The following is a 19,870-nucleotide window of genomic DNA, read 5'->3' as shown; positions in this document are numbered from 1 at the left end:
TGATGGGCAGGTTTGGTATCCAGGAGAGGAATGCAGAAGGACAGATGGTGGTTGACTTTGCAAAAAGGATGGAAATAGCTATAGTGAATACTTTCTTCCAGAAGAGGCAGGAACATAGGGTGACCCATAAGAGTGGAGGTAGGAGCACACAGGTAGACTACATCATGTGTAGACGATGTAATCTGAAGGGGATCAGAGACTGCAAAGTAGTGGTAGGCGAGAGTGTAGCCAAACAGCATAGGATGGTGGTGTGTAGTATGATTCTGGTGATGAGGCAGACAGAGTGTTGCATGACTTTTAGGAGGGAGTTAAGACAGGCTCTGGGTGGTCAGGAGGTGCTTCCAGATGACTGGACAACTACAGCTAATGTGATCAGGGAGACAGGTAGGAGAGTACTTTGTGTGTCATCTGGAAGGAAAGTAGATAAGGAGACTTGGTGGTGGAGTGAGGAGGTACAAGAGTGTATACAGAGAAAGAGGTTAGCTAAGAAGAAGTGGGACATTTAGAGGACTGAGGAGAGTAGACAGGAGTACAGGGAGATACAGCATACTGTGAAGGTAGAGGTAGCAAAAGCCAAACAAGGGGCGGCAGTGGCTCAGCGGTGAGCAGATGTCTCGTAGACAGATCGCCCCAGCCATCGGCGGATCAAATCCTGCTCCCACCATGATGTCACCAGGAGTGTGAGCTGACAGTGGGAGGTGGGAATGGAGGAGAAGTGTGCTGGTGCTCATTTTTAAGAACAAGGGAGATGTGCAGAGTTGTGGCAACTAGAGAGGAATAAAGCTGATGAGCCATAAAATGAAGTTATGGGAAAGAGTAGTGGACGCTAGACTAAGGGCAGAAGTGAACATCTGTGAGCAGCAGTATGGTTTCATGCCAAAAAAGAGTACTACAGATGCAGTATTTGCTTTGAGGATGTTGATAGAGATGTACAGAGAAGGCCAGAGGGAGCTGCATTGTGTTTTTGTAGATCTGGGGATAGCTTCTGACAGGGTGCCCAGAGAGGAACTGTGGTACTGTATGAGGAAGTCCGGAGTGGCAGAGAAGTATGTTAGAGTGGTGCAGGACATGTATGAGGACTGTAAGACAGTGGTGAGGTGTGCTGTAGGTGTGACAGAGGAGTTCAAGGTGGAGGTGGGACTGCATCAGGGATCAGCTCTGAGCCCTTTTTTGTTCGCTATGGTGATAGACAAGCTGACAGATGAGGTTAGACAGGAATCTCCATGGACTATGATGTTTGCAGATGACATTGTGATCTACAGTGAGAGCAGGGAACAGGTGGAGGAGAAGCTAGAGAGGTGGAGGTTTGTCCTGGAAAGGAGAGGAGTGAAGGTTAGCCACAGTAAGACAGAGTACGTGTGTGTGAATGAGAGGGACCCAAGTGGAAGAGTGAGGTTACAGGGAGAAGAGATCAAGAAGGTGGAGGATTTTAAGTACTTATGGTCAACAGTCCAGAGCAATGGAGATTGTGGAAAAGAGGTGAAGAAGCGTGTACAGGCAGGATGGAACGGGTGGAGGAAAGTGTCCGGTGTGATGTGTGATAGAAGAGTTTCAGCTAAAATGAAAGGAAAGGTGTACAAAACTGTGGTGAGACCAGCGATGTTGTTTGGTCGAGAGACAGTGTCACTGAGGAAAAGACAGGAAACAGAGCTGGAGGTAGCAGAGATGAAGATGTTGAGGTTCTCTTTGGGAGTGACTAGGTTGATAGGATCAGGAATGAGTACATCAGAGGGACAGCACATGTTAGAGGTTTTGGAGATAAAGTCAGAGAGGCCAGACTGAGATGGTTTGGACATGTCCAGAGGAGAGATAGTGAATATATTGGTAGAAGGATGCTGAGTTTTGAACTGCCAGGCAGAAGGCCTAGAGGAAGACCAAAGAGGAGGTTTATGGATGTAGTGAAAGAGGACATGAAGGTAGTTGGTGTGAGAGAAGAGGATTCAGAAGACAGGGTTAGATGGAGGCAACTGATTCGCCGTGGCGACCCCTGAAGGGAAAAGCCAAAAGAAAAGAAGAAGATTACTGTATGATTTACTGTATCTCATGATTATACCTAATAAATCCCCAACTGAGCACACTAACTTTTTAGCATTGCTATGGACAAGGCTCAGTCAACTATTGAACCAAACAAAGTTCAGCGGAGTTAGAAATGTATCTGGATTCTCAGCCACAGGCTGACATTAGGCTGAACATTCATGTTTGGAGGTTGGTTGGATTGTTGAATGATTAAATTACTGAACTGATTTCCTTAAAACTTATAGACAGGAATTATCCTGGGCTGGAATATACCACATTATTTTTTTGGTGTTGATCCAGAATGTTTCTTGAATGATATATGGATCTCAATTAAAACAGTCAGGAAATTTTTGTGCAATTTGGTGTAGATCTAAATAAGAATATGGATCTACCAGATTTAGGCATGTTTTCAAATATACTGTAAATTATAGCAGGGAAATGAGATTGATTTTGGAGACGGCATTATTGAATTGAAATAGAAATAAGTTTGCCCTTGACTGAGTGCCATTTCAGTTTGTCCTGAAATGAGCCGGTTGAGATGCTTTGGACATCAAATCTAGAGACATTTCTGTGGATGACTGAGCCAAATATAAGTGGACCCAATAGAAAGCCAAAAATATACTGGAGGGATTACACATCCCTCCTGGCCAGAGAATGCCAGGAGGCATTGAAAGACATGCCTGAGGAAAGTAATCTGTTCACTGACTAACCTTCCGTCACCACTGTGTAGACTTCAGTAAGCACCAGACAATAAAAACAAAACATGGATGGATACATAAATATATAATGTTCAAAAAATAAAATTCTCCTCCTTAATTTAGTAGTGCAGCAAATTATTTATATGATCATGCTTGCCTTTCATACATGTGGATTTTCTTTACCCTGGAGAGAACTTTGTTTAATGTGTAAACTTAAGTCCTTTCCAGTGGACCTTCTGTTTTACTTCTTTTTCTTTATAGCACCTGGAGTCAAGGCTTCAGTCGGCAGGCAAGTCCTTCACTCGAGTGCTGCTCTCTGAAATTTTCCCCAGCAAGTTGGATCTGATTTCAGATGTCGATGCGTGAGTATTGAAATGTACTCATACATACACAATGTCCTCTTGAATCAGGACATAAGCTATTCATTAGATCAGATGAACTGCTTGGTGATGGCAGATGAAACAAAGGGCCATATTCTCCTTGCTACAATCAATCCAAGGTTCTACTGCATGCATGAATGTCAATCACAAATAAGGTACCTTATTTAAGCGCCGACTCTGGCTAATTTAAGGTGGATTCAACTTTCAAAATATCTATTTGCCTCTTCCTGTTGGTGACAATCCCACATCCATCTATCGTCATACCACAACACAGGATGCATTGTTGGGTCTAAGGCTAAGACTGTAACATAGATTAAATGTTGACATTTTGTATTTTACTTTAGCTGCTGAACTGTATTTTGTGGTTTCCCTTCTCCAGGTTTTGTGTGGATCATCCATCTTCAATGTATTCCTTTAACACTTTGTTTTCACCACTTGGTCTCTGCCATAAACAATAGCTAATTTATCTTTCACATCATGAACCCTTCAAGTAAAGTTGTAGCAGTAACATCATAGCATGCTGTGGTATGAAAATGTCAGTCATATCATTGGTATGCATACCCATCCTTTTGGTCTGGATGTCATATGTCAGAGCATAGAACTCCAACGCCAAAGCACCGGTCAGTTTCACATAAGGCCGGTTGTTCCTCCTAATAACCAGCCTCCAGGTTTCTCCATCATTGCTGACATGAACATTAAAATTCCCCAGCGGAGTCCCTATGGAACCCTTTCCAGGACAGTTAGTGCTTTAAGTTGTCTTTAGTACATTGGTTGCTCTGGTCCCCAGTGTCCATGCTGCAGGTGATGGGCCAATGGGTCAAATATTAGGTGAGGTCATTAGTCTCCTTTTTTGGTCTTAAGAAAGTAAAAATTAGGTTTTATTGGGCCCAAAGGCACAGAGCCAGCATCACAGGGATACACATACCCCTCAGCACATGACATTTCAGGATATAATATGGCATGATGCCAGTTTGTGTTTCTTTTAGTGGTTATTGTTAAAATAATAAGGATAAAATGTGTAGCTAATGTATTTTCTGACTCTATTATCAAACTAGGAAATTCTCATATGTTTTGCAGCTCTACTCTCCCAACTTCTGTCCTTAACCTTAAAGTAGCAATCAACCTCAGTTGAAATGCATTCTGCAAACCATTGCTCGGGAGTCACTATAGTTTGCTCGGGAACATACAGTAGCTTCCTTGACTAATCTGGCTTTCAGCTCTTTGTTGTTTGCCCATGTAGAAAATTTTTTGAATTTTCAGCATTTCCTTGTATAATGACTTTTTTGTCTTTAACATGTATGAACCAGCACATACATTATGAGCCCTGACTCATGAAGTCATAGTACAACATGCAACTATCATTCCTGTGTTTCTTCAATGAAATATAGAGCGGTCACCCTTGAAAATGCAGTTCCTCAGATTTGTTTAACCTCCAACCAGAGGAACAGAGGTGAATGCAGACTACGGGTTAGCACACGCCGATGTGAAGCAACACCAATTACATTTGCACAGGCACAGATGCACACATTCGCACTCCCCCACATTGGCCTCTCAGTGTGGAGTAATGAGAGGTGTGATGTGTGAGGGAGGAGTGGTTGATAGAAGGACAAACAAATCCTTAATACACACCATCGGCTTTCAATCAGGAAATAATTAAATATGAAACTGAGACCTGTATATACATTAACAATCTGATGGGGATACACCCATTGTCAGTTTATATATCTAACTCACTGCTTTGTAGTAAATAATTGCAAGTTTTCTCTATATAACCAATACAGTTTAACGACAGACCAGACTGTCTACAATATAAATCATCAACAATTTCACTTAAAACTCACGATCATAACCTTCATAAGGATAAAGCTCTTATTGTCCCCTGCCAGGTGTGAACTGTATAACAAGGTGTACATAAAATTATTTTGTCTGTGTCTTGTTGTAGGTAGAAGACGTGGTTTACAGCAAAAAATATATATATATATGCGTGTGTGTGTATTATTTATAAACCTATATTTTATATAAGCACACATATACAATTTACATATGTTTACTCTTTAACCTTGTCACTCAACCATCTGAACATAAAGATGCTGAGTAGAATTTGTCAAAATGTCACTTCTATGTGGAAGCCCTGTAGGTGTGCATCTCATAATTGGTTTTCTAAAATGTTATTGCTTTTTCTTTTGTTCGGCATTTTTAGACACATTTAAACTTTATTCATTTTGTCATTCTCGTTTAACTCCATCTGTGATAGAGGTTATAATCCATGCACATCAGCACAAATGGACAAAGGACATTTGTGTCCTTGGAATAAAATTATCTGGTTCCAGAATGAGGTTGCACAACTTCCTCTGGATATCTAATGCTAATATTTTGACAATTTGCTTTTAAAAGCATTTGTTCCTCTCTTTTTTTCTTAAATTCCTCAACTGTTACGAGGAACTGCGTTTGATGAGTGAATCCAGCTGTGTTGAAGGAGAAAAACGAGAGTGTGAGACAGAGAGAGATGGTGGAATGGTTGATGACGCATTAGTACTCCGCCCTAGCCAAGACAGCGCTAAAAGAGCCCGGCCCTAGGCTTTCTCTGTCATTAGATACACATACTCGATCATATAAAGAGAGAGACACCATTAGCATATGCTCTTAAGTGTGTAATTAGGCTGTCCCCAAGCAGGTTCCCGACTATTGTACACTTATCTGTACTCTGCACACTCATATCTGCTTGACTGCAAATGCCACCCAGTGCATCGCAGTCTTTTATCTTTCCGTTTGAATTTTAATTTCTGACTTCACTGAAATTAAATTTGTACTTTAATTCCATTGTGTTTTGCCCTTCAGGGTGAACAAATTCCTTGTTTTGGGGGGTGAAAATGCTGAAAGGTTACTTTTTTTGCTGTTTGGCATATCAGTGCTGTTAGTGTAATTGAAGTGAAGCCATGCAGGTGGAGATCCCCAGTGTCAGTATGTCATGGGCCACAGCAGGTAACGCAGCACATCTGCGCTTCATAACTAAATGTCATGCAGCCTTACCTTTATATACACAATACACAGGTGTGTCTGCATCCTTCTTTGTCTTTTCCTCTGCTCTCTCTTAGTTGCACTGCACTGCGCAATGGGGAACATCTCCTTTGCTGTCTAGAGGCAGGATGAGCCCTAAAAATACACTTTGGACCTCATTCTTGGTTGTTGCGCGGCGCCATGGATTTTACTGAAGTGTACCTTTGAGTCAGTCTCTGTGCTAATATTAGACAAGTCCCTTCTGCCAAAATGCCCTCTGGTCCTCAGGAGGGATCTGTTCTAACTACCCTTCCATGCTTTTTGTCTTACTTTCCTCTCAGACCTTCTCTCAGAGTTACCCCCCTCCAGAGGATTTGCTGCTTATTTATCACCCTCTTTTAACTACTCCCAGTGTTATTTTCAGCTCAGTGCACACGTAGATGGACACATACAGAAGACGTTTATGTACATCGATGCTCACAAACAGGCACACACAAATGCTTACATTTGCAGTCTTTAGCTACATAAATGGCTCCGGTTAGGAATAACAGCTGATGACTTAAAGGTCAGACTTCAGTCCCCAACTTGACTCAGCAAACCTAACTCTTAGGAGACTGGTGCTTAGTGCAAACATTCCTGACTCAGGAAATAACGAGGATGAATAAAAATCCTCTCTTTTGGGGAAGCACTAAAAAAAAAAAAGTCATTTGAAATGGAGAGAATGCCACATCCAGAGGGACTGCAATATTTGTGGAACAGAAAGAGCGGACTGAAAGTCAATGAAACAATCGATCCTGCAGCTCAGCGAATTGTATGAAAGTTGGGTAAAAAAGAAGAGATCAGGATTACAACATTTTAGTCCGTCCACGCTTCCTTACCCACCTATGTGTTCAGGCTTAATCAGGTGTGTTCTTAGTGGCATTGACCATAATCTAATATCGTCTCCTGGGCTTTTATGAGAAGTTAAGCCCAATTTCCATTTGTCAATACATCTGATGGAGCTCCATCATTAAGGCTGCTGCCAGAGAGGCAAGTGTCTGCTGCCTCGGAGGAGATGGAGCTGTGGATTGCATTGATATATGAAGGCTAACCCCTGCCATTTCTTTCCTTCCCTGTTCTCCCATTGTGCATATTTCCCCTCCAGCTGTTTACATCCAAATCCTCCCTCATCCCCCGTTCATGCGTTTTCCAGAGTAAACACTTTCCTCCCTGCCAGTCTCCGTCCTCTGTCGTGCATCTGTTCTCTCTTCTTGTGTGTGCCATCTTAGCCTTCCTCCTTGTTTTTAGTCTGCTTATCGTTGTCGATCTGTGTCCTTCGCTCTGCCCCACCCCCTCCTATCTTTCTCATACACAGCTACCCTCCCGTCTTCACCACCCTGTCTGCCAGCTATGTAGGCTACCTCCGTGGAGACCTAGCTGGTTCCTTTTTTTGGGGGGGGGGGGGGGGTTCTATTTCATTCACACTTGCCTCACCTCACCCCTTACTTTGTTTCTTCTCTTTTCACCACCTTTCTCTTTTTCATGTTTCTTTTGATGCTTAGTGCCACCGGTCTGCCCGCACCCCACCCCTCCTCCTCCGGCAGGCTATGCATTCAGATAGTTTAGCCTGGCTGTCCTTAGAGCTGCTGCAAATCAGGACAGATCTCCCCCAACAGATGCTGTAGATCAGGCGGTGGGAGGCTCCATGCACCACCCGTTGCGTCACGTATTCACACACACAGTATTCAGCTGCAGATGCACCCTGCATGTCTAATTGGATCTTGATCTCTTGCCCTTTCTGACTGTCTGTTTTACACACACATTTGCATTCACTCATGGATGCACCTTTAATTTGAGCCTTTCTTTCCCTCTCTCAGGTGGATCCAGATCGCTTGTCCACGCCTCTCTATTGATTGGGGCACAGCTTTCTCCAAACCCCTACTGTCCCCGTACGAGGTGAGCGGTCACCTTAAAATCTCTTCACACGTTCACAATTTTCAAAGAATGCGCATGCATTGCGCACGCAGGCTCGTACGTGCGTGTACACCCACACACACATACACACACACACACACACACACACACACACCATTCAATTAAATGAAGGCCTATGTGTAAATTGTGTAGGACTCGTCAAGGCCTGTTAGTGTGCTACCAATGGAGTACCACACATCTTTCTCTTACTCCATCCATCCTATATAGCACACCAACACACATGCACACGCACGCAGACATGCACACATAAAACATCTGAAATAGAGTAGCCCCCCCTACTGGCAACAGTCCACACAGCCCCCTCCCCTCTTCTTTGCAGCTGCCTTGTTTTTTGCACAGGGAGAAGGCGATGGATCGGACGGCAACCCATAAAGCTCCATTTAGAGCGAGTGTTTGTTTGTGTGCACTGCAGCTGCTGTAGCTGTGTTATGATGGGTTTGGCAGTTCCGTGTGATTATGTGACTGCTGTTTAGCATTTGATGTCGACTATTAATTCATCCGGTGATTCTGCTCACAGATATGCCACTGACTTGAATCCTTTGGAAATGGCTGCGGGGGAGGGTGGGGGGGGGTTGAGGGTGGGATTGCTTGTCTTGAATATTGGATTGTGATTTGAAATGCTTGCTGTTTTGCTCTGACTACACATCTTTGTGGGTCGCTTTTGTTGCACATAGACTTCAGAGTAAGGCCATTAAGAATGCTAATGGCACCTTAGAGGCAGAAGTGATGATCATTTTGAAATGTTTTTTTGGCTGAGGTCTAGTAATGGGGCCTGAAGTTTTGCCCCGCTATAAGATGTCAGTGTTGGAGCTGGATTTGCTCTCCCTGCTGGCTGTTTCTGAGCGATGTCTGTGTGTTTAAATAATTTGCGGCTGTGTCTATAAGCGTGTTTGTGTGCGTTTGCGATAAGGCTTAATTCAGCCCATCTAATGCTCATGAGCTTTATATGTCTCGGTGCACTGTGCTTCTCACTGTGGCATTTACAATGAAGATGGAAGAGGAGCGTGATGGGAGGGTGGAGAGAGCAAGGAGACGGGAGGAGGGTGCGGGAGGGGTGAGGTGGTGGTGATGGTGGGATGGTGGGATGGGGGGGATAGCAGCATTTATTTTCAGTGTGCCTCATGTTATATTTATAGTCAATAAGACACACTTGGCTCTGCTGTCGGAGCAGGGATTAGCAGGAGAAGCTAGCTCCCACTGAGAGAGAGGCGTCTGGTGAGAGAGGAGTAGTGGAGTTGGTAAAAGCTAAGATATGAGAGGTGATGAGAAAATGAAGCGTCACGTGAAAGGTGTGTGTGTGGAAAAAAGAAAGATCTGTCCAAGTACACCATTGGTTCGTTCTGGCAGAAACAATTCATATTTCAGCCGACCAACATATTTTACTTTTAATAGCTGGATATAAAGAAAGGAAATTGAGTTATTATTTTGTTTTCACAAACAAATGAAGATGAATGTTATGTTTTACCTTCCATTGAAGATGCAGAGCGCAGTACAGCAGCTGTGGCACCTTTAAAATTATACATTGAAAAAAGAGCAAAACAATAAATGTGTGATATATCCCTGTCTCATCTGCTGGTGATTTTACCCTTTATCAGAGTATAAAACTCACATTGCATTGGGAGTGTTTTCTCTTTGAAGATGCAGCCAGTATGTCAGTGGTGGTACACACCATGCTCACAAAATAAACTGCACACAGGCTGTGTAACAATGATGAATTAGGTCCCGCTAGAAAAGAGATTTCATCACTTTGCTGCTGCATTTCTCACGTTTTTTATTTTATGAAATTCCCTACTGGATCAAATTGACTTTTTGACTTTATTGTATATTTGTGTATCATTTTTTTTTTTTTGTATTTTTGTGATATTATTTGGATTTATCACAAAAATACAAAATAAATAAATAATTTGATATTGATATTAAAATGTGATATTATTTGGACTTAGCCTCACAACACGGCGGTTCTGGGTTCGAGTCCCGCTCTGTGCAGAGTTTGCATGCTCTCCCCGTGTCTGCGTGGGTTCTCTCCGGGTTCTCCGGCTTCCTCCCACCTCCCAAAGCATATGCTTCAGGTTGATTGTCCCAAATTGCCCGTAGGAATGAGTGTGTGTGAGCATGGTTGTGTGTCTTTGTGTGTGGCTCCGCGGTGCGCTGGCGTCGTGCCCGGAGTGTCCCCCGCCTCACGCGCTATGCCGCCGAGATAGGCTCCGGCTCCCCGTGACCCGCTGCGGCGGATATAACGGTGGTAATCTGAAGATGACTGACTGACTGACTATTTGGATTTACAGTACCTATCAAGTATCCCAGACTATAGGAAGCTGAAATCAGCAACTGGCCTCCAGCTAGTTCAAACAATGATGGAATAGTTTGATAAATTAACAAATTAAAAAACAATTGATTTGCTCTTTACGCAGCACATTCTCTTGTTCATCTGTTCAGTCGTTCAGCTGCTCCTTCTGTCATTCAGAATCAATATTCACAGACACTTTGCTTCCATATGGAGCAGTCTGCACTTATGTCAAAGCGCTGTCATGCCAATGCTGTTGCTCTCTGCTAACAGCTGTTATGTCATGCGGTGCAGCTGCATAGGGATTACATGACAACTCTGCCTGTTATTCAAGCTCAATATTCTGACACTTGTCTTGTTTGTTGTCTCTTCGTCGTGCTGTAAACAACAAATTAACTCCTGGGGGGCGGTACAGTCATGTACCGTAACACTTCATACATGTGGGCTGGCATTGCGCTTTTCAAGTTGTGAAGTTAGTTGATCTTTCATTGTTACGTTACTCACGAGAGTCTGTCTGTCTCTATCTGTCAGGCGGCTGTGGCTCTGCAGGAGGCTGACTGGAAGGAGGTCTACCCCATGGATTTCTACTCCAATCAGAGCCTGGGCCCATGGGCGCCCAACCATCCCGATAACCAACCTGCACGGCCCCCCCGCAGACAGGTGAGCAGAGGATGAGAGGAGGGGGAGAAAAGCTAGTGCAAGGTGATTCCACAATGTTCTATGTGTTTGATGATGTTGCCACACTGACACCTTGTGGCGCTTTTATGTAAGTGCACCGTATGTATTTTGGTTTGTTTTTCATGTGTCAAATCAAAAAATATATATACAGAATCAGCAGAATCAGAATCAAGAATCAGGAGTTTATCGCCACATGACTCCAGATCAATCTGAAGTCACATGCTTCAATGCTTCTCCACTTTACACCTTCAGAAACCAGGCTCGGAGTCAGCCCTTCCAACCAGGCAGTGCGAGCTGAACAAGAGCGCTCCCTGTGGCTGCCAGGGAGAATGACGCATCCCGGCCAGTTCTATTCCTGATCATCCCCTGCCTCTTTGCCTCTGCTGAGGACGAAAGGGAGAGCAAACCAGTAGTGGGAGATTGGGGACTTTGTCAGACAGTCCACCAGCGAGCAGACCTAAATCCAGAGGAGCCCTCGGCCACCTCTCAAATGGATTACCAGCCATAAATAATCCCTCATTTTACAGCACAGCAGATCAAACTAAATTTATTCCTCATGTCCTCTGCATGTTTTCTGAGCTCAGAGTATTTGCAGCATTCAGTTTCGTATATCAGAGGAATAAGTTACAGCAGAATTATTCCTGAAAAGATGAGACACGTAGGCCATCTTGTAATTAAGACTCGACTTTTGTAATTGTCAGAGAAAGCTTAAGATAACCTTGATGACTCTGTGTTCAAATTGGGTGTCTGTTACTGTGGGTGGCTTTAGTCAATCGCAATTTACTTGCCCTTGGATGTCATGCCTCATATTGTCAGACACTTCAGATGAGTTTCCCTTCATGCTGTGTTTCAAAAGCATATCGTCTGAAGCACTTGATTTGATGTTTAGTGTGTGACTTTTCACTGAAATGCAGAGAATAAAAATGTCCTGGTTTATGACATGAACTTCCCTCTCTGTCTTTCTTTTGTAGTCAGACAGTAAATCAAATAAACGGTAAATATAAAGAAGCAATAAATCCTAACCCGGTTTCTTCATGAGTGTTTTGATAACAGTCTGCTTTAAAGCACGACGGATTGAGTTTCCAGATGCGTGTAGCGTTAGTCACGACTCGGCTCCATCCTCATTGTTTATTGATGAACTGTCAATAAATAAATAAATACAGAAACAGCCTGTTACTGTTTATCTGACTGACTGACAGCAGGACGCCATGGCTGCAGCTGACATTGTCTTAGCTGATGATGATGGTTGAATTTGTTATTCACCTTCAGTCACAAGGTTTCTCTGTTCAGATGCTTCCTCCTGGCAACAGAGGCTGATGTGATCCAAACTGTCACGTCACATGTTTTTTCTCTTCATGTGTCCCACCACTGGGGATCTCAGTATTTCTTATATTATAGTGGTTGAAGTGGATGGTAAAGAATTAATTATTGGGCAGCAAAGCTTCCTCAGATGATGTTTGATCTATTCTGGCGCTCTCTGTCAGGGGAAAGACGGAAGAAGTCTTATAAGTCCTCTTTGTATCCCATCTAGATTGTGATGTTTTTAATCTCGTATGCTACAGATTTGTGTTAAATATTTATTACTTTATTATTTCAAAATCAGTGAAAGAGGACACTGCGGCATGGTGGTGCAGTGGGTAGCGCTGTTCCCGCACAATAAGGCGGTTTTGGGTTTGAGTCCCGCTCTGTGTATAGTTTGCATGTTCTCCCCGTGTCTACGTGGGTTCTCTCTGGGTTCTCCAGCTTCCTCCCACCTCCAAAAGCATGCGCTTCAGGTTGATTGGACGTTACAAATTTCCCGTAGTGTGTGAGTGTGAGCATGCATGGTTGTCTGTCTTTGTGTGGCTCCCCGGGCCACTGGCCTCGTGCCACACAAACGGTTCAGAAGATGAATGAATGAATGAAAAAGGACAGCTTTCAAAAAGTGGCCTGGCTGGTGAGACATACTATCTTTGAGAGAAATAGAAAATTTTAGATGGATTTAATTTGCCCTGATTATAATTATATATATATATAATTATAATTATAATAACAGTGAAATCTGTCTGCTACGCTAAGCTCACAATAGACTAGTCTGTATGTCTAAATATATGAGAATATGAAATACAAATTAAAACTGTTAAGGAGGTTTGGTTTTCAATATTTCTGTATTTTTATTGATATTTAAATATCATTAAAATACTGCTTTTATTGTGGGCAGTATAAGGTACTCCTGTGCACTAATCATGATGTCAGATCAGCATCTTGATGTGTCACACCCGTGAGGTGGAATGGATTATCTCAGCAAAGCAGAAGTGCTCACTATCACAAATTTAGACAGATTTGTGAACAATGTTTGAGAGAAATGGTAATATTGTGTATCTGGAATAAATTATAGATCTTTTAAGTCCACCTCGTGAAAAATGGGAGCAAAAACAAAAGTGTTGCGTTTATATTTTTGTTGAGTGTAGTTTTTTATTTTATCTGTAAAACAACTGAAAAAAAGGTTTTAGGTTTAGCTCCACTTTCTTTTCAATCTACTGCCCTTGTTGTGATAATAAACAATTTATACAAGCTCCTCCAGAGTACAAAGCAGTGGTTACAGTGAAAAACTGTTGTGTAGCTAACCTGCCTTTGTAAGAATACAGTGGTGAGTTGCGCCAAATCTCCTCATTGAAATGAAACATGGAAAAACACTCTGTAGAACTCACCACCACCAAAGCCCAAGAGTCCTTTCGAATTAAAACAAAGTGTTCTAGAAAGTGAAATAAAATGGGTCTAATGCCTTGCCCAAAGCCATGCCAAAAATTCTGTTTTTTCTTTGTTTTCATGCTGTTTACACATATTTGACAAAATGTTTTGTTTTTTTAAATCCAGTCTCTCCACATTCACTCCAAACTTTAATGAGACCCTCCCCACATACCCACCCCTCCACCAGGTTTCAGAAAAAGGTTGTCCAGTTGTTTTTCCGTAGTCCTTGGGAAAAGGTTTAGTGAAGCCAAACCATGAAGCTAATGAGCCTCGGGTGTGCTTTAACTCTAGCAGACAGGAGCCTAGGGGAGTAATGACCACAGTCACTCTGGATGCTTGCACAGGTTCATTACTAGCCATGTCAGCAGCTCTCCGGCCGCTAGATGGCAGTGTTTACCCAGTTTAAAATGCAATCCTATAGGAGGCTGGACAGGCTGCGCATAGAAGACTAAAGTACTCACTGTACTCTCAGGATATGATAGGAATTGATCATAATTTTTTTTTCCAGATGAGATGAAGTAGAACTTTTGTCTTTTTCTCCTGCTTAGCATTCCCTTCCTCCTGCTCTTCTTATTATGAAATGAATTTGTGACATGTTTATTATAGGTGCTGTCAATCTACAGAGGTTGCAAGTTTAAGCCTGCACGTAGTGCAACAGATCACATCCTGCTCACAGTGATATCGACATATCCTGACTTCATGGTCAGATGGTTGCCACTGGTGCCCAGCAACCTGCAGCAGTGAGCAATGATATGACTCAGAGGCCATAAGCCTATACACCCTCAGCAACACACCCAGAGCGGTTGAAAGAACTAACACATTTTCAGTGAATATTACCCGATTGCCTCTGTGTTTTCCTGTTGCTTTTTTCCAGTGTCTGCGAGCAGATAATCTACGTCACCTCCATGATGGAGTTGTGTATTTCTCTCCTCACCCAGGGAAAAGCTGAGTCACAGCAGTGGCTCCACTTTGGTACATTTACACTTTGACAGAGCAAAATTCCTCATCGCAAATGTTTGGTATAATCTAGAATTCATTTTCTTGTCAGCTTTTCTGTCCGACAGGAAAATTAAGTTTGAGAGTACTTTAGATGACTCATGGCACCACAGTGGAAACGAAGAGCAGAGGAGAGTTGTTTCACAAGTTTGTTTAGCACAGTTTAACATTTATCAATGTTTCAGTGCGACCTCAGAAATGTGTGGCCTTCTGCTGCCCAGCAGAAGACATTCATCTAAGATCCAAAAGGTGTCCGTAGTTCATTGTCTGCTTTTCTTTCAGCAGTTCCCCTGGTTGACATTAGGACTCAAGAAAAATGCCAGATAAACCCCTTGAACCTGCGTGTGTTTACAATTATCATGAAACTGAAGGCAGGGTGGAAGGTACTACAGGAAATGCATAAGGTGGGGGGGAAATTCTATGCTTATGGACAGTAGATTTTCTCTTGGGTGATGCGTGATATGATCAGATTCAGACAAATAGCAAACAGAGGAGTTGCATTTCGTCGGTATGAAAGTCGTTTCTGCATTATGCGGACATTTCAGTGAACATATTCTGCAGAGATGGGAACACAAATGAACTCCAACATGTTTTAATTGTTTTACAGCAGCATATTCTCCAGTGGACTTGACTCTCAGCTAACACTGGTCACTCATGTTGTGCTTTTTTTTCTGCAATTTGCCACAGTGTGAAGACTACAAAAGCAAACAAAGGTAACAAGTCCTTTAGGGGAAATATTAGAACAGATAACTTTGTCAAAATGTGTATTCAATTAAAACTAAACTAATTAAAAAATGAACTGATATAATGGTGGAGATTAGCAGCTGCTGTGTGTATTAATAAACACTTGATTTGTATCCCTGTGGAAGAATAAATAAATGATTATGTCTAGAGGCTGCTGACTCTTGTGTGTGGGACAGAAGAAGCCTGGGCGGCCAAACTGCAATGTGAAGGAAGGTTGCTAGAAGGTTGAGTAAGAGTCAACTGAAAAAATAAAAGTTGTGTAAAGAGATGACTAATTCTGCGTGGGAGGTCAGCCTGTCGCTGATCATCCAGCCAAGAGCCACCTCAGCACAAAGTCACCTTCTCCTTCAAATCACTTTGTCCTGCTGTGGATTATCAGTGTTTTGTTGTCATCTGTCCTTACATACGTCTTCATCATCCTTTCTCGTGTGCAACCTCGTGGGAGTGGGCAAAGTGAGATATCCATAGACATCAGGAGTTACTGGTTCTCTTATTTCCTTCACTTTAAGCTTTATTTTTTTGTTATTTAATAGTGATCTGAAAAATCTAAGAAAAAATAATTATTATTAATAAAATAAATTATGATTAAAACATTTAATGGCTTTAAAAATGTCACTCAAAGAAAACATACTGAATATTTCATATGCATGAATATAATTTAATGATAACAAATAAATAAGTCCTCTATAACAAATATGTAGTCAGCTTTATATGATTCACATTCATTGCCTTAAATCCCAGTATTTTAAATATTGAAAAGATGAACTCAGCTCAGGCTTCAGACTTCTGCTTCTTGACATCTCACTGATACCTGAAACACTTTTAGCCACAGCATATAATAGAATAACATTAAGATGACGTCTGTTTACTTCTGGTAAAAATAAGAAGTGGCCACAGATAAAGGTATAGGAATAAAGAATAATTATAACTATTTTAACTATTATTATTATTATTATTATTATTATTATTATTATTATATTTTAATTAGTGCTGTCAGGCGATTAAAAAATAATCTAATTACAGGATTTGTAATTAATTAATCTAATAAATCGCATTTTAATCTCATACCTGCTAAAGGCCCCCAAATAAAGATTTTGAATTCTAGGACGTTACAAAATTGTAGTGTATGACTAATCAATAGAATACACCAAGAAGAGAATATTTGAAATCCACATTTGTATTGGTTAAGTGTGCTTTATAAATGAAATTCAAAAGAAAAAAGGCCAAGCACATCAGCAAACCAATTAGACCAGGTGCATTTCTCAAAAATGTAATACAAATAGTTAAATAAAATAAATAAAATTCAGAAATAAAATAAGACTGAGTCTCAAATAGGCACATAAGCAGACTCTCAGTCAAAATGAGTACTAAAGCTGACTCAATACAGCAATTCAAAATGAATAGTATAACATGCCTCTAAATAAGGCAACATCAATAGTAAGATGCCAACAGGCCAGTGGTTCTTAACCTTGTTGGAGAACCCTGACGGTTTCATATGGTCACTCACCGAACCCATCTTTAGTGAAAGAATTTTTTTTAATTTTTTTCCAAATTTAAGACAAATATATGTTTTACTGCTGTATTTAATGAATTGTGCATTAATGTCACCTTTTTTAAAGAACAAAACCGAGACAGTGCATGAACTGACATGAAATGACATACCTGCAAATCAGTGTGACTTCTGCTGTGGCTTCACCTCGGCAAGTGTTACTCTGATGTCATTTTCACAGCAAAGTCTGTTTCTGTTGTTTTCCATGCAGCTTAAGGAAGTGTTCCTTTATTTTTGCCAGTGCCAGACTAGAGTTGCTCAACTTGACATGCAGAACGCTGACTCCCATCACGTTCGATTATACACTACATGTAAATTCACGTTGCACATATTCGTCCGACCACGTTCTTTTGTTGCTCAACGTAGTTACTATGAATTAAAATATTAAAGAAATCAGATGACGGACCATCACCACATGCATAAATCGACTACTGAGGGCGCAAAATCCCCTTAGCACAGGTAGGCTAATCGATGTAGCGTCACGTGATCACCTGCAGCCAGTGATGGCTAAGGGGGGCGTGTCACCACGAATTGACACGACGTGTCAAACGTACACTGATTCGTGTATTTTCGGCAAAAACACCCGAGTGGGCTTGCCTCGCCCACCTGTGTCACGTCCATCGCTTCTGACTAGTTGCGCAGGTACGAAGTCTCTCCCCATACATCTGGATAATAAAACTATCAAAAATATTGACCGTTTACTTTTTGATTTTATTTGGAAAAATCGTACGCATTATATCAAGAAAGGAGTTGTTATGAACGACTATGAACATGGGGGGCTTAACTTCCTAGATTTTGCTACTCTTAATAATACATTTAAAATAAATTGGGCTCGACACTTTCTCAAAAATCCTGTCTCAATTTGGAACTTCATTCCTCAGTACATCTTCTCTCGCTTTGGTGGTTTACACTTTATTCTCAGTTGTAATTATAATGTAGACAAACTTCCTGTAAAATTGTCAGCTTTTCACAGGCCAATTCTTCTATCGTGGTCTCTAATCTATAAACATAACTTCTCTCCTCACAGGTACTTAATATGGAATAATAGAGATGTTCTTTTCAAGAATAAATCACTTTTTATGGACAGATGGGTTCAGAACAAAATTCTTCTGGTAAGTCAGCTGTTTAATGGAGAGGGACTTTTGCTTTCTTATAGGGAATTTTTATCCAAGTATGAATTTCCTGTTACTCCCAGGGAATTCGCCACAGTGTTTGACGCTATCCCATCAGGTACTTTAATGCTTTTCAGAAATCTTCCCAACCCACCCCCCTCAATCTCCGTACCTAATCCAATTGATTCTCACATAGGGAAAATTTGTTTTTCGACCTTTCCCCGTAATAACAACAGACATATACGTGCTCTATTCCAGAAAGATGTTGTTTGTGTTTCATATGTTGTTTCTTATTGGAATCGTTTTGTGAATAACATTGATTGGAACAAGGTCTGGATGATTCCACACAAATATCTCATCTACAATAAGGTGAAGGAAGTTTCCTTCAGAATTATTCATAAATACTATCCTGCAAATCACTACATGGTTAAATTCAAAAGGGACATAAATACAGACTGTTCTTTCTGTGTGGACTACCCAGAGACTGTGTTACATCTATTTTGGCATTGCCCTTATACGAAAAAACTTTGGAAGGATGTCAGTAGATTCATTATAGACTATGTTTCCAAGGACTTTACCCTATCTTGGGAAAATGTTGTTTTTTGTTTTTATAAGTGCTCTAAGAAAGAGGAAAAGGCTTATTTTCTTATAAATCTGTTAATAATTTTGGCTAAATTTTTTATTCATAAATGTAAATTCAGCAAAAAAAACCCTAATTTTATTCATTTTCTTAAAGATGTTGAACAATATATACAGCTTATTGACGGCTCTGACAACAAAAAAGCTGTGAAGACCTTAAACATATGTTCTGCTTTAGGTGTTTTTGTGTAATGTAAGGACATGTGGTCATACCCCCTGGCAACTCTTTTATATGCTCTCTGTTTGTATTGTATACTGTTTTTGTATGCTGTACTGAATTTTCTTCAATAAATTTATTTAAATTTAAAAAAAAAAAAAGCGCAGGTACGAAGTGACGTCACTGCAGCCTACGGGTCCCTCAATGGACCAAATTTAAAAAGACTTGCCACTCACGTTTAATGACGTTAACTTTTATAGCGCGTTAATTTGCTAACTAACGCGTTAAACTTACAGCCCTAATTTTAATTGCTGCTGTTTTCGTCTTCTAAAAACATGTCACATGGTATTAATTTGAATGTGCTCTGAACAGATGATTTCCTCTGTCCACTTCCAACAGTACAGTGACGATGACCGACTGATTTCCTGAGTACCATACCGTCTTATTCTGAGCAGGTTAGATGAAGATTCAGGGCGTCAGCAGTCCCGCAGACATTCACATAATAAAGTCTCAGAAAAAACTTATTTTTATTGATTTATTAGTGTATTTCATTTAACCCACTCCCTCACAAACCCTTTACAAGAAAATGACTGAATAATTAATGAAGGATAATAATAATATATTTCATTAAAATAGATAAAACAAACATATCTTCTTTAAAACATGATTTTTTTTCAGAATACAGCAAAACTTCTTAATTTGTAATAGAAAAAGTGTATAAAGTATACAAAGTATATAAGTTTATAAAAGGATATGCACACATTCACACGCACATGCACGCACACACACACACACACACACACACACGTGAATTGTCCAAGTAGGACTGATTGGGATTGACTCATTGACACACACCAGATACAACGCATACACTGTTCAGGAATCCCAGGTGGTACTAGATTAGGATTGTTTGTGT

The 19,870-nt window shown here is 41.1% G+C and overlaps 1 protein-coding gene across 1 annotated transcript in view; it reads left to right on the top strand.

Moving 5' to 3' along the window:
• Positions 1-11,972, top strand: part of dph1 (diphthamide biosynthesis 1) — a 62,515-nt gene extending 50,543 nt beyond the window's left edge. Inside the window, exons 9-12 of the mRNA XM_068317582.1 lie at positions 2,976-3,076; positions 7,948-8,026; positions 10,881-11,009; positions 11,280-11,972. Of these exons, the coding sequence (XP_068173683.1) occupies positions 2,976-3,076; positions 7,948-8,026; positions 10,881-11,009; positions 11,280-11,360 (390 nt within the window). The 3' untranslated portion in view covers positions 11,361-11,972. The remainder of the gene's footprint in view (positions 1-2,975; positions 3,077-7,947; positions 8,027-10,880; positions 11,010-11,279) is intronic.
• The last annotated feature ends 7,898 nt before the right edge of the window (positions 11,973-19,870 follow it).

The sequence above is a fragment of the Antennarius striatus genome, chromosome 6, assembly GCF_040054535.1.
Source record: "Antennarius striatus isolate MH-2024 chromosome 6, ASM4005453v1, whole genome shotgun sequence".
Taxonomy (NCBI): domain Eukaryota; kingdom Metazoa; phylum Chordata; class Actinopteri; order Lophiiformes; family Antennariidae; genus Antennarius; species Antennarius striatus.
The sequence above is the reverse complement of the archived record's forward strand: the minus strand, read 5'-3'. Positions and strand labels throughout refer to the sequence as shown.